General features: G+C 48.6%; 1 protein-coding gene across 5 annotated transcripts in view; it reads right to left on the reverse strand.

The window, feature by feature from the left end:
- Nucleotides 1-7152: 7152 nt before the first annotated feature.
- The window catches only part of NAV1 (neuron navigator 1), a 137582-nt gene continuing 130701 nt past the window's right edge, over nucleotides 7153-14033 (reverse strand). For all 5 annotated transcript variants that reach the window (XM_056110511.1, XM_056110512.1, XM_056110513.1 and 2 more), the window contains 2 exons: nucleotides 12553-12750; nucleotides 7153-8834 (listed from right to left, as the gene is read on the reverse strand). In XM_056110511.1, the coding sequence (XP_055966486.1) occupies nucleotides 8739-8834; nucleotides 12553-12750 (294 nt within the window). In that variant the 3' untranslated portion in view covers nucleotides 7153-8738. The remainder of the gene's footprint in view (nucleotides 8835-12552; nucleotides 12751-14033) is intronic.

Raw genomic sequence — 14033 nt, forward strand, 5'->3', positions numbered from 1 at the left:
GTGACAATGCAGGCCGAGGTGGCAGGAGGGATGGAATGTGTTGTTGGTGTCAGAAATGTTACTGCAAAGAGGAATAGCCATTCCTTAGCTATTCCAGTTAAGTGCCTTTCAATAGTTTCTAGGATTCACAAGGTGCAAAATAAATCCACTAGTAAGTCTTTTTGATTTTTGTATGAGGGCACTCCCAGCAATGCTCAGAGCTTACTCCTGGCTCTGTGCTCAGGGAACATTCCTGGTAGGCTTGTGGTGCTGGGCATCAGACCCAGGTTAAGCTGCATATAAGGCAAGCGCCCTTCCCGCTGTCCTGTTGCTCAGACCCCAAAATCCATTAGTGATTTTAAGTTCCATTCTCATGCAACAGCTGTCATATCTGAGGATTCATTCCAGAAGCACGATTCCTCTGATGGGGCTGGAGAGATAGTACAGCACAAGGGACATTAGCCTTGCACAAGGGCTGCCCAGGTTCAATTCTCAGTACATCATAAGGCCCCTATCACCTTCCAGGAGTGATCCCTGAGCATAGCCAGCTGTGGTCACAGAACAAATAGCAGAGTTCATTCACTTATTTGGGGAACTCTAACCCCATGTCACACCTCCCACATTAGAAGGGAGAGACAATGTTGCTTAGCCAGTTTCTTAGGGAAAAGATTGTGTCTCAGACCTGGCAGTTCCACAGAAGGAAAAGTAGGACTTCTTTTGGGGGGCATGCAGAGACATGCCTGTTAGTGCTCTGAGCTTCCTCCTGACTCAGGAATCACTCCTAGAGGGACTTGAGGCCCATACTGGGTGCCAGGAATTGAAGCTGGGTCAGCTTCATGCAAAGCAAGTGCCTTAACCCCTGGGAGTATTTTTCTGGCCTCCAAGAGTATGATCTCTTGTTTTTTTCTTTTTCTTTCAGTGTTCAGGAGAAGCTTAACTCCATAAAAGTTGCTTCCTTTTCATGGTGTGTGTGTGTGTGTGTGTGTGTGTGTGTGTGTGTGACATCTGGTCGTGCTCAAGGATTATTTCTCAGTCTGCACCCAGGGATCATTCCTGACAGGCTAAGGGGACCACATGGGATGCCAGCGATCAAACCCAGGTTTGCCACATGCAAGGCAAATGCCCTACTATCACTCCACCCCCTAGTTGCTTCCTTTTTAAAAAGAAAATCAGTTAATTCACCTTTACCTCAAGAAGCAAATTTAGGTAGTTCACAGGATGGTGTATTTTCAAATGCTGTGGCAGTGAACGGGAGAACCTGAGAGCCCAGCTTTCTGGACTGGACCTCACAAGCTTCTCACCAAAAACATGATGAATGTCCAGAGTGTCAAAATGTCCTTCTCCCAGCCAGTGGGCCAAGACTTCAGCTTAGGATCTGAAGCAGCGACACTGGCAGGGAGGTAGATCCTACCACTGGGTTGGGTTTTAGGGGCTTTTACCTCTGGATGAGGTAAGGAGCTGCCAACAGGCTCACATCCCTGAACAAGGAATGGGCCACAAAATAAATGGAGCCAGAAACCAGAGAGTAGCTAGAGAGAACCAGTGACAATACAGGAAATAACTTTATTGAAACGCAAATGGCATTGAACAGATGAATCTTGCTGGGGGGAGACATGCCGATGGACAGTGGATCCAGATTGGGGGGCCTCTTGTGGGGAGCAAGGGAGGGCTCTTCAGCTGGTCCAGGCATGAATTTAATTTCCAACCAATTTTTTATTTTTATTGAAGATAAATTACTGAGGGGACAGCCCAGCTCTTCATGATTGTTACCGCAACTATATACAAGTTTGCTTTCCAGATTCAGCTTTTCTTACTCTATGTTAGATTCAAAGAAGGAAGAGTCAAATAAGAGAACACACACACACACAAACACACACACACACACACACACACACACACAGACACACACATTCATCGTGGGGTGTGCCTAGTAAAAAGTGTTCCCAAATTTCCTGCCCACCTTCCACCCCAAGGATGGTCATGCATCTCAGAAAAATTCTATCACATAAACAGGGTGGCTGAAATAGGATTCGGTGGGGAGAGGGGAAGAATCTAGAAGGAATAAAAATTCAATTTTTAAAAAGGTTCTTCTATTCAAATAAACAAAAAAGTGGGAAAGTTTCGCTGCACAGCAATGGGCCAGAGATGGGCTGGGAATTACTGGGGGTTCTTGATCATATTCCTCTCTCTTTCTAGTGTCTCATTAGCCAAGGAGGTCTCACAGATGCTACAGGACCCCAGTCAGCCCTCTGGGAACTGAGGGGCAATGCTAGTGCAGTGACTCACATGTGCCTTCCTTGGCCTTGGCCTTCCTCCAGAGCTTCCCATCTTGAGCCTGAGGCCTCATACCAGCTGGTTTGTCCATTTCCTCCAGGTCCTCCTCATGGGGGAAATGGACGAACCAGAAACAAACCACTTGTCAGCAGGACTTCCTTCACCGCTCCATCAGCTAGAGAGTGAGCTTGGAAAACTGCAAAGTGGCAACCAGGTTTGCTTAAGGATTTCATGTGCTTTGTTGTGGCCAAGTCACTAAGCCCCATGATCTAGGGTGGGAAAACCAGGAGGTAAGGATTTGGTGGTGTCCACCATGGAATTTTCTCCTGGGAGCTGAGCTGAGGGCAAAAGCTGGGCCCCACATTAGCTGCTGGGGGAGGAAGATCCTGACCAGGCTTGCAAGCCCTGCAGGGCCCTTTGGAACTTAGGGAAAAGGGAGAAATTGGGAGAACAAGTTGGCATGGAAACACAAATTGAATTTTTTTTTTCATACTTTTCTCACCCTGTTACATAATGAGAAAAAGGCTCAGCGTAGACAAAAATAATCCAGCCGAAGAGCAGCCGGGGAGAGACCTCCAACTGCTTTTCTTTGTGAAAGCCTCTCAGCTTGCAGCCCGATGGCTCTGAGCCGAGAGGGTTCGCTGAGTTCTGTGAGGAAGCGAAGCTGCCCCCTCACCCAAGGACTCGGGTCTTTCCACATGAAATTAAAGGAGAGGGGAGCCAGAGGGAAGCCTGGGAATGGTCTGAGATGAATGCTAAAATGTCTGACATCTCATCTAGAATTGTTTGTGGCCTACAGCCCCTCACAGAGGGGGCTCAGATACCTGTCTTGCCCTTCAAATCACCAACAGTGTTTCAGTAAAATGGTCAAGAGCTCTGTGAGAACCTGGACTCTGGGGCCCTACCCGTACTTTCTGACTTAGGAGGTCTGGAAAAGGGCCTGGGAACTTTTCTTCTTTTTTCTCTTTTGCGCTATCAGGGATTCAAGCCCAGGTCTCACCTGTATAAAGCCTGTGCTCTCAACACTAAGCCACAGCCTTAGACCCTGGAGCTTCATTTTAATAAGTTCCCAGATGCCACTGATCTACAATATGTAACTACTGCTTTAAGAAATCGACCAAAAGGACCAGAGAGATAGCACAGTGAGAAGGGCATTTGCCTTACATGTGGCCACACAAGTTCCATCCTCAGTACCCCATATGGTCATACAAGCCTTGCTGGGAGTGATTTCTGAGGAGTAAACACTGAACGCTGCCAGGCATAGCCCAAAAATCAAAACAAAACAAAGAAAAACAAAAGAAATGGACCAAGAGGGGCTGGAGAGAACTCAGGAGGTAAGACACCTGTATTACATGCTACCAACCCTGACTGGGATCCCTGGTACTACATATGGTCTTCCCAAGCATTGTCAGGAGTGACCACTGAGCACAGCCAGGAGAAAGGCCTGGGTAATGCCAGTTCTGGCCCTCAGACAAAGAAAAAAAGAGAGGACCCAAGAAACCAAGTCAGTTTCATGTACTTTAATGCCCTCTGTCATGAAAAGTTCTCCACAGTATTATTTTTAAGCAAAGTGATTGATGGGGTACAGGCTTTGCATGCAGGAGCTCTCGGTTCCATACCAAACATGGTCCCTGGAGCACCACTGGGAGAAATCCTTGAGCACTGAGCTGGGAGAAACCCCAAAACAAGTTGCCCAAAAATTAGCCAAGAAGGTAAGAAGGTGATAACATAGACCAGTGAGCAGGATGTTTGCCTTGCAATAGTCTGACCCAGGTTTGATCCCTGGCATCCCATATTATCCCAAGCCCCGCCAGGAGTCATCCCTAAGCATAGTCCAGGAGTAAGACCTGAGCACTGCAGCCCCAAGCCATATACACATATGTATGTGTGAAACATTAAACTAGGAGAATCCAGTATACATAAACTTTTTTTAAAATCTATTTTGTGGTGTCAGGTCTTGAACCCAGAGCCTGACACATGCAAGGGAAGTGCTAAAGTACATCCCTGACCCTTCAATTTTATTTTGTTGTATTGGTCTCCCTGCTTTGGGCGCCTTACTTTGAGACATTATCATTTTCACTGTATGTCCATCTTTCCCAAGGTCGTGGCTGGCAGTGCTGGCTTTCAAGGCGAGGCTGGAAAGACATGCACTTGTGGATTCTTGACAGTGGGGAGAACCAAGATGCTGATTCCATCTATCCCTTAGCAGGCTGATTTAGGAATCATGCATACCTAAGCCTCTTTGGTTATAAAGGGCAGCACTTTTTTAGGTCTTTTGGGAACATGGTGTTCTACGACCATTTTTATCCTTAATCTCTGAACCAGATCTACCTAGTGAGTGGTTCTTAACTACAAGGGTGTACCAGCATTCCATGAATATATCCATGCCTGTTAGGAAACTCTGCAAAAGTGCATCTCAGCCTATCACTGGGGTTTCCTTATAAAGTCAACTTAATGTCTTCAGTTTAGCCTCGGAATAAAGCAAGAAAAAGAAGCACGCCAAGGAGCTAGACCTGATGATCTCAATTCCTTTACACGGGAACTCTGTGTTCAGCGTGACATTACGACAAGAGTGATTTCTCCTCCCAAACTCCTTGTCAGAAAGCACCTTAAAGGCATCTGTCACTCTCTGCTCAGCCCTGCTTTGTCAAACCAAGTCCCACTTCCCACTTCCAGCTGGGCAAATCTGACTCACGTGAGCACCATGCCAGGTGGAGAGGGAGGTCTGAGAGAAACAGCAGGCATGCACTGCTGTCTCCCGACTCTCCTGGCCTATGGCAGGGAATCGCTGTCTCTCAAATCACGTAATAGTGGGATTCTTGTCTTGGCAAGTCAGGAGTGAAGAGATGATGAAATTAGGCACAGCTGGAGTCTAACGGAGCAGGAGAAACAGAAGGTAAGAAAGAAAACCCCCGTTATCTTAAGACCGTAAGGATATGGAGAGATTGGTTAAAAAGCTGGTAGTAACCAACTTAAGCCTAGTTACCAAGAAGGACTCACTCTCCCTGGTCATTGTTTATCACATTTTCCTTCCTTGTCAGCCTCTAGTTTCCCAGGCCTGAGATGACACAAAGACAGAGAGAAGCACCGGAGAGCTGCCACAATGCATAGATGTCTTAAAAAATAGTCAGTGACGCCTCAGAAGATAAAACAAACAAACAAAAAAGCAAATGGCTCTTATGAGAAGAGCAAGGGTGAACACACACACACACACACACACACACACGCACACACGCACACACGCAAGCACATGCAGATGCACACATACACACCCATGTCAGGTCCCATATTAGGTTCCAATGACCTAGTATTCTTTCTTTTTTTTTTTAAGTGCCTAGACAGGGATTGAGAAACAGATCAACCAGACAGAACACTGGTCTTCTCCACCCAGAAATGAGAGGGACGTGATGAGAAGTCTCTCCCGGAAAGGCAGCGCCCCCCCCCACTGGTTGATGTTGGGAGTTGATCCATGTCACCTGGGAGCCAGCTTTGGTGAGGAGTTGGGGTGGGGATGGGGGTGCTGGAGAGAAGGAACGAGCACAGATTCCAGTCTGACATAGGCTGGAGTCTTCTGATGGAGTCTGCAGGTTGAGGATGTGACTGTGGGACCCAGGGTTGACGTTTTGGGAGAGATCCCAGAGGCGTCAACCAGGAAGTGTGTGTGCCATGGAAGAGCAGGCGATGATGTTGCTCTTGCCATTACTTCCGGGGCAGTGAGAGGGCGCTCAGGTGTTCTGCTGGGATGAGCATCCCGAGAGGTCATAGCACCATGAGGATGCTCAGTCTTCTGCAGTGGCCATGAAGCCAGAATTCCGTGATGAGATGACTGATCCCCACAGTGAGGGGCCCAAGGGAGCAACTGTAAACAGGGTCCCAGACTCCAGCGGGAAAGCCGAGGCTATGATGCCCCCTCCTTAGATGAGAAGGAGAAGAGCCCCCAGACACCTGGGCTGAGGCAGCAGTCAAGAAGAGAGGGTGGCGGGTCCCAGGAACAGAGATGAAAATGTGTGACGTGCCTCCGAAACCAAGCTACTAAGGATTCCAATCCCATTCCCAGTGGTACCCAGGGTATCCTAGAGACAAGAATCCCTTCCGGGATCAGAGGCAGATGGAACGGAGGAAGGGTTCTCCCCTCCCTTTTTACTTGAGGAGCCAGTGACACTCATGACCCAAGGCACTGGCTGGGCAGCACCAGAAAAGAGTTAAGGGCTCAACCACCTGATTAAGATGGCATGACAAATCTGAGCCTTGTCACGGGACTGGAGCTAAGGACTCAGAGGCCTGAGTCCAGAGGTCCCACATCCATGTTGAAACAGCCAGCTCGGGGCCTCCTCCTGCACCGCTGGGACCATAAGGCAGTGATTTCAGCACCATCCTGGGAAACACAGCCACTTTCCACCCGCATTGCATATTTGACCGCTGAGTTGGTGAGGGAATCTTCACAGCTCACGGAAATAGCAGCAATAGCAAGAAATGTCTCCAGCCTTGAGGACCCTGTTACCCCCGAGAGCTAGCAGTGAGTACACAGATGCTTTTAGGGAGCGATCCAGACCACCTCTTGGACTTAAGTATTCCGATGTGCAAAGTTGGATGAATGGCTCCTTAGCTGTGGAGCAGTAGGCTGATTCAGGCGAATGCGCCAATTAATGCAGATCAGGTGGTTCCCTAGATATGTGGGGAGCAGAGGCTCATCTCTGATCTGTGGAGCCCTGGAAATAAAGCCTGACCCAGCAGCCTGACCTGGACCTGGCTCTACAGGGGACTTCAGAAATGGCAGGAATCAGGTTTCCCCACTGAGGCTGAACATTGTCCTTCACTTTCCATCTGTGCTGGCCCAAGATGGTTTTTCCCCAGGTACTGATCATCCAATGAGAGGCTTCCCTCCAGCTGTTGCCTATGGACTCAGGCTCATTTCTTAGATGACCTGAAGCTCTACGAAATAAGATGTGTTCCCTCTAGACTGGGAATTTAGGGCCCAAGTCCTTTTAAAACCAGGTGGCAGGACGTACTGCCAAGTACCTGCTGAATGGAGGAACAGACATGGCCAGACTTGAGTGTAACTTCTGAAAAAGCAGGAAACCTTTGGAAAGCAGGGGCTGGCCCCCAAAGGGAGCTCCATGAGCCTTGTATTCAGATTGGGACTTCTCCCAAGGATGCCCAGACTCTGTGGGTGTCCACTTGTCAACAACAAGTAGGGACCTTGGGAGGGATTAGGATTAGTGAGCAGAAGCTGTCATCAGAAACACGCAGGGCAGGGCCCTGTGATGGAGGCCTAGTTTGAGCTTCCTGGCTTCCCTCTGGTCCCCGGTGGAGCTCAGATTCGATCTTCTCTCAAGATAAGGTGACATGCTTGCCCACGGGAAGCAGGCGGCAAGTGTCCAGGAGAACGTGTGCTTTCTCGAAAGGACAGTCAGGGTTCTTCTTCTCCCACTGCTTCTGAGTCCATGCTTCGTGTCTCAGGAAAGCTCACAGGGTCCGAAACAGTGGCTGGGAGATGACCGGCTTCTGCCAATTAGATGCCATTGGGGTCTCCAGGGAAAACCCACTTGGAAAAGCCAAACCAGCTCACATCAGAAAAGCAACAATTTCAGCCTCTGGGGACATGTGAGAAAACAGGGTTGGAAAAGCAAAAACAGAAGGAAAAGGAAAATAAATAGGCATATGGGAGGAAAAAAAGGAAATAAAACCAAAAACCAAAATTAAAAATATATATATATATATAAGAAGTAGGGTTTATTGACTCTCGGGCGCGTTAAATTAGAGGGTGTGAGAGCTCGCCGTCTCGGAAGGCCGGGATGTTCTTTTTGTGGTTTGGCAACATCTTCGATTGGCAGCTGTCTTGTCAGCGTCCCCTACGTCACCCAGAGGTTGGGGGGTTGGGGGGGAGGCAGCGCACCCTCCCTTGGCTGCTGGTTCCCTTCTCTCCAGTTTCATCTTTTCCATTTTTTAAAAAAGACTTTTACAGATTGATTTAAACATTTTTTAAACCACATGCTTCTTTGTGTCGGGGCTTCACCCAGCTCTCTGGGGGGGAAAGTCGGCATTGATGATAGAACTGGGGAGGATCCGAGGAACTCTGAAGGTTCCACCTCCCTCACCCGACTTCCACACGCAGGACTGTCTCAGGGCTGCTCCCGAGAACTGGGAACTGCTGCGAGGTTTGACCTGTGTCTTCGGAAGTCCTCCCCAGAAAGCCCAGGAGTTTGCAATTGACAGAAGAAATCAAGGGGAAAGACCCAGAATCATCTTTGCCCCCAGTCCATGAGAGGAGGCCAGCAAATATATCTAAGGAACACGCGGTCCCGAACTCCACCCCATCAATCCTTACTCCAAGTCCTAAAGGTGCAGCACCAAGAACCCGCCCCTTTCCTGCACCTCCTCCACCCTCCTGGTCTCCCCTGTGCCGAAGAGCCAGAGAGGAGGCATTCACGTGGCTGATGTCAGCGCTTCGCGGTCCTGTCCGGGGTGACAGTGTGGCGACATCCTCAGAGCGTGGCCTGAAGGTTGGGGTCCAGGATGGTTTCTCGGTCTGGAGACTCAATGTAATTGGCAGCTTCTTGAAGTTTCAGCAGCATGGCCATCTACAGAGGGCCAAAAAAAAAAAAAAAAAACAGCTTAGTGGGGACTGAACAGAGAGTACAGCGGGTAAAGTGTTGGCCTTGTTCATGGTCGACCCGGGTTCAATCCCCAGCCCCCCATCGGGTGCCCTGAGCATAGTCAGGAAGTGATCCCTGAGTGAAGAGCCAGGAGTAAACCCTGAGCATAGCCAGGTGTGGCCCCTGAAAAACCCAAACCAAAACAAACAGAAAGATGGGTTAGTGAGAACCAATTGCTCTGCATCCTTTCCACAGAAGGAGCACATCAAAAAAGGTTGTGGTTTTAATCCAGTGTTTCCCAGAGTGGGTGAAAACATCTTCCAGTGGGGGGAAAGGGGTACTTTCTGTCTGTTCGCTTTTATTTATTTATTGGCTTTTTGGGGGTCACACCTGGTGGTGCTCAGGGTTTACTTCTCACTCTGCGCTTACACCTGGTGGTGCTCGGAGGACCATATAGTATGCTGGAGTTCTAACCTGGGTCAGCCACATGCAAGGCAAGCACCTGACCCGCTCTGCTATCTCACCGTCCCCAGTCTAGAAATTTTTAACTTCAAATACCATACACTGTGGGAGTCCAGCACTGCACAATCCCCCAAGCACCACTGGGGAACTAATTCCACACACTGCTGAGTATAGCCCCCAACCAAAATCGTAACAAAGTAGATGTTATTTCTCTGCTGGACTTTCATAAATATTCATTCATTATTAGTATATTTTCTGTATCATTAGTAAATGTAGTTAGAATTGATATCTGATTTATTTTTTTGGCAGGGGTGGAGGTGGGGTGGGGCCCTTCCAAGCAGTGCTCAGGGGTCCCTCCCGGAAACTGCTGGCTAATAGAACTTGGGGTGCTGCTGTGGATAACGGGTCACTTCCGTGATGCTTGGGAGCCTCCATGTCTACACTTGAGGATGCTCAGGAGGCCATGTTATGCCACGAATCACATTGGTGTTGGCCACATGCAAGGTGTATGCGTAAACCTCTGTACTATCTAAATATCTAACCCCTGGGGCCAGAGAGATAACACTGTGGGCAGGGCACCTGCCCTACCCACAGCTGACCCAGGTTCGATCTTGATCCCTTGAGCCCTCTCCGCCCTGTTAATTCCTGGGAGCAGAGCCAGGAGTAATTCCTGAGCACTGTCTGGTGTGGCCCCCCAAACAAAACAAAAACAAAACAACTCCCAAATCCTGTACTATCTTTCCAGTCCCCTAGATGTTTATTTATTTATCTGTTTTTTGCTCAATTTAACATTTGGCTCAAATCAAGGTTGGCCTATATTTTCTTTAATATCTGAGAATGGTCCACACTGTCCTAATTCTTCTTTTGTTGAATAATTTTGGACTGTATTCCAGATATTTAAAATATTCTACTCTGAGTATCAATTTTTGGGGGCTGGGGAGGGTTTGGGCCACAGTACTCAGGGATGACTCTAAGCTTGGTGTTGAGGGACCATGTGGTGCCAGGGATTGAACTCGGGCCTCCCACATGCACACTGTGGATGCCATCCTTTCAAGTGTCTCCTCGGCACCTGAGCTTCTAGATTCTCTCTCTATCTCTATCTTATCTCCTCTAGGTAGATAAGATATAGCCTAGTTTTTAAAATATTATCCTTAAAAATGCTATTTTAGTACATTAAGGCTTTAAAAAATTTGAGCTGCCATTATATTTGTGATCTTCACAATCTTTTATTGCATTTTGTGGGTTCTATCGTGATGTCACTTTTCTTCCTCTTGACATTGGTTTTGTTCTTGCTTTCTCTTTGAATCTGCTAAGCTTCTCCTCGGGGGTTACCAATTTTATTCACCTAAAGAAATGAATTGCTGTTCATTGATGTAAATATAGAAGATACACTAATATACAGAGTTTGAGGTCAGGCAAGTGGTTTCTTCAGTGTCGGTCGTAGTGGGTGATGTCAGTGTTCTGTCACTCGGGGTATTGCCACAAGAAAGTTCACTTTGTAGGCCTAGGGAGCTGGCTCCACGCGCTGGAGCAGAGGATTTGCACAGGGAACCCCGTGTTCAATTCCCAGCATCTGCAGTCTCCCATACACTGCAATGTGCCCACTGAGAATAGTGTCCAAACACAGTGAGATATGACCCAACCCCCCTCAAACAAAAAAGAAACAAACCAACAACCCAAACCCAGAAAACAAACAAACAAACAAAAATCAATGTTCATTGTTCACCTGTTCACTATCAACTGTGACTCTTTTGGCATGGTAAGCTCCAAATTCTTAAAATTTCCTTCCCTCCCTCCCTCCCCCTCCGCCCCTCTCGGAGAGCCCGGCAAGCTACTGAGAGTATTCGATATGCCAGACACAGTAACAGCAAAGTCTCCAATGGAGACGTTACTGGGCCCGCTCGAGCAAATCGACGATCAACGGGAGGGCCTTTACCTTTACCTTTACCCTCCCTCCCTCCCTCCCTTTCACTACACCAAGTGGTGCTCACGGATGACCCCTGGCTCTGCACTCAGAGATCATTTCTGGCGAGACCTGGTTGACCATACCGCATGCCAGAGATTGAACCCGGTTGGCTGCATGCAAGGCAAATGGCCTATCTCCTGTACTATTGCTCCAGTCTCGCCATCCTCCCTCCCTTCCTTTCTTTTTGTTAGCTGTACCAGGCTGTGCTCAGGGTCTCCTCCTGACTCTGTGTTCAGGGATTACTCCTGGCATTGCTCAGTGGTGACGGGGGGTGGGGGGCATGTCAGTGACAGGGATAGAACCTAGATGAGCCACATGAAAGGCAAGCACTTTCCCCACGGTCCTGTCTTTCCAGTCCCCGGATCATGTTTAAGAAATAAAAGAAAAACAAAAAAGACTGAAAATGTAAGAATTTCCTCTTGAAAAATAAAATTGTGTGTTGGAGCAATAGCACAGCGGGTAGGGCATTTGCCTTGCATGTAGCCCACCCGGCATCCCATATGGTCCCCCCAAGCAATGCCAGGAGTAATTCCTGAGTGCAGAGCCAGGAACAACCCCTGACCATTGCTGGGTGTGACCCCAAAACAAACAAAAAAATATAATATAGAAAGAAAGAAAGAAAGCTGCAAAGTCCCAGGATTTGTGCATGCAGAGTTTGAATACATTCTGCCCCATAATCCTCCCAAACGGTTTTGCTCTCAGACACTGTCAGGGGGAGTGAGCAGGTCCCACACTTGCTCACACACTCCCGCCTAGGTGGATTACCTCCTCGCTTCTTGCCCTGTTTCTAGGGCTAAGGGTCGGAGTAAACCTGTGGCCTGCTCTGCATGTCTACTGGCATTTGCGTTTCCTCGAGTCAGACCGATTCCTATGCCCTGTCTCCCTTTCTGGGGCAGGTTTTGTGTTCTAGCTGTGCCTCTCCTTTGGGCTCCAAGACTGCAAGCATTTCCTCTAGGGTGTCCACTGTCTCAGTTTGCTCCCCAGATAACAACCTGTGTGTCGGCGGAACCGAGAGTTGCTCATGGGTCCTTCTCTGGTGTTTCCCTGGGACCTGCCTCAGAGGAGGGTCTCTTTGCTAGAATCCACGTTGCTGGGAAGTATTCATTAGGGTAGGCAGGCCATGGGCACCACATCTTTGTAAGCCAGGCTTCTAACAAGCCTCACTGACCTCACTCTGGCCCCAGGTCTTCCTTCCAACTCCAGATGCATGACATGGCATACACGAGCTAAGTTCTAGAACATTCTTCCTGCTACCACAGATCGGTTTCTGCTTACCAGAGGGTCTGAGTCTAAGGAGCTTGGGGTGCTGTCTTTGACTGTCCTGTCCTCAGGAGGGGAGGCGATGCTGTGCGGGCCCACGGTGGGCGGGGGCAGGTGGTACAGCTTAGACTGGTCCTGTTGGGCTGATGGCCAGGGAAGAGTGTCCCGGACCCACTCCACAGGGTCCTCCCAGGCGGCCTTCTGTCCATGGACCTGGGAAGGAGGAGAGCGAGGACAAGGTAAAGGACGCAAGTTCGGTCTTCCGGATCCATCCAACCCCCCACGGTGACAGGAACTTCCCTGATGTCAGGCCTCCAGGCCCTGATCTCTGCCTGGGCAGTTTCCTCTGAGTTTCTTTGCTGGGCCACACCCAGCAATGCTCAGGTCTTACTCTTGACACTGAGCTCAGGGACCACTCCTGGGGGCTCAGGGGACCAAATGGCAGTGTCAGGGATTGAACCCAGGTCAGCCATGCACAAGCCAAGCGCCTTACCCCCTGTACTATTGTTCTAGCCCTCCTCTGAGTTTCTTTTTTCTTTTTTTTTTTTTGGGGGGGGGTCAGGTGGGGGATAGGGTGTCAGGGTCAAGCCAAGTGCCCTACTCATTGTACTATTGCTCTGGCCCCTCCCGAGTTTCTTTTCTTCCTTTTTTTGGGGGGGAGGGGTGTCGGGGACACACCCATACTCGGTGCTCTGCACTCAGGGATCACTCCTGGCAGGGCTTGAGGACCCATATGGAGTATCAGGGATCAAACCTGGGTTAGCCTTGTGCAAGGCAAATGCTCTACCCAGGATACTATTGCTCCAGACCCACCTCTGAGTTTCTTAACGAGAAAAATAAGTTGCACAGACTGGGCAAACCATGTGGGGATAATTCAGCAGATAGTATTAAAACTCGGATGTATAAATCTTCAGTGAATTTTACTTTTAAACAGAAAATTCTTGACATATATCACAGTACCTTAAAATTTTTTATTTTTCTTTTGTTTTGAGGTGCTGAAGGATCATTTATGTGGGGATCAAACTGGAGATCCCCCATGCAAACTATGTACTCCAGCTCTTATCCAGGGGTGTTAGGGGTGGCCGCTGACTTGAGGATCGTGGGGTGATGAACGAAGGTGGAAACTGAGTCTCCCAAATGCAAAGCAAGCATCTCTCCAGCCCTACTTTCTTTTTAAACAATGGTTGTGGGCATCACACCCAATAGTGTTCAGTCCTGGTGATACCTGGGGGCACTGCATAGCACTGGAGAGTGCTAGGCAAGTGTTCGACCTCTTCCTAAGCCCCTTGACTGTCTGGGAAACAAGTGACAGGTGTGTTCAAATACTTTAAATTAGAAAACAATAACTGGGCCAGAGCAGTAGTACAGATGATAGGGTGCTTGTTTTGCATTCTTTTTCTTTTTACAACATTAAAGAAACCAAGACTATGCTATTTAAATAAAGATTCCCATTTCTGACTTAAAATTTTTTCCTGGCAATTTTTTTCTTTTGGGTG

This window comes from Sorex fumeus, unplaced genomic scaffold, assembly GCF_029834395.1.
Source record: "Sorex fumeus unplaced genomic scaffold, SorFum_2.1 ptg000010l, whole genome shotgun sequence".
In the NCBI taxonomy this organism is placed as follows: Eukaryota; Metazoa; Chordata; class Mammalia; order Eulipotyphla; family Soricidae; genus Sorex; species Sorex fumeus.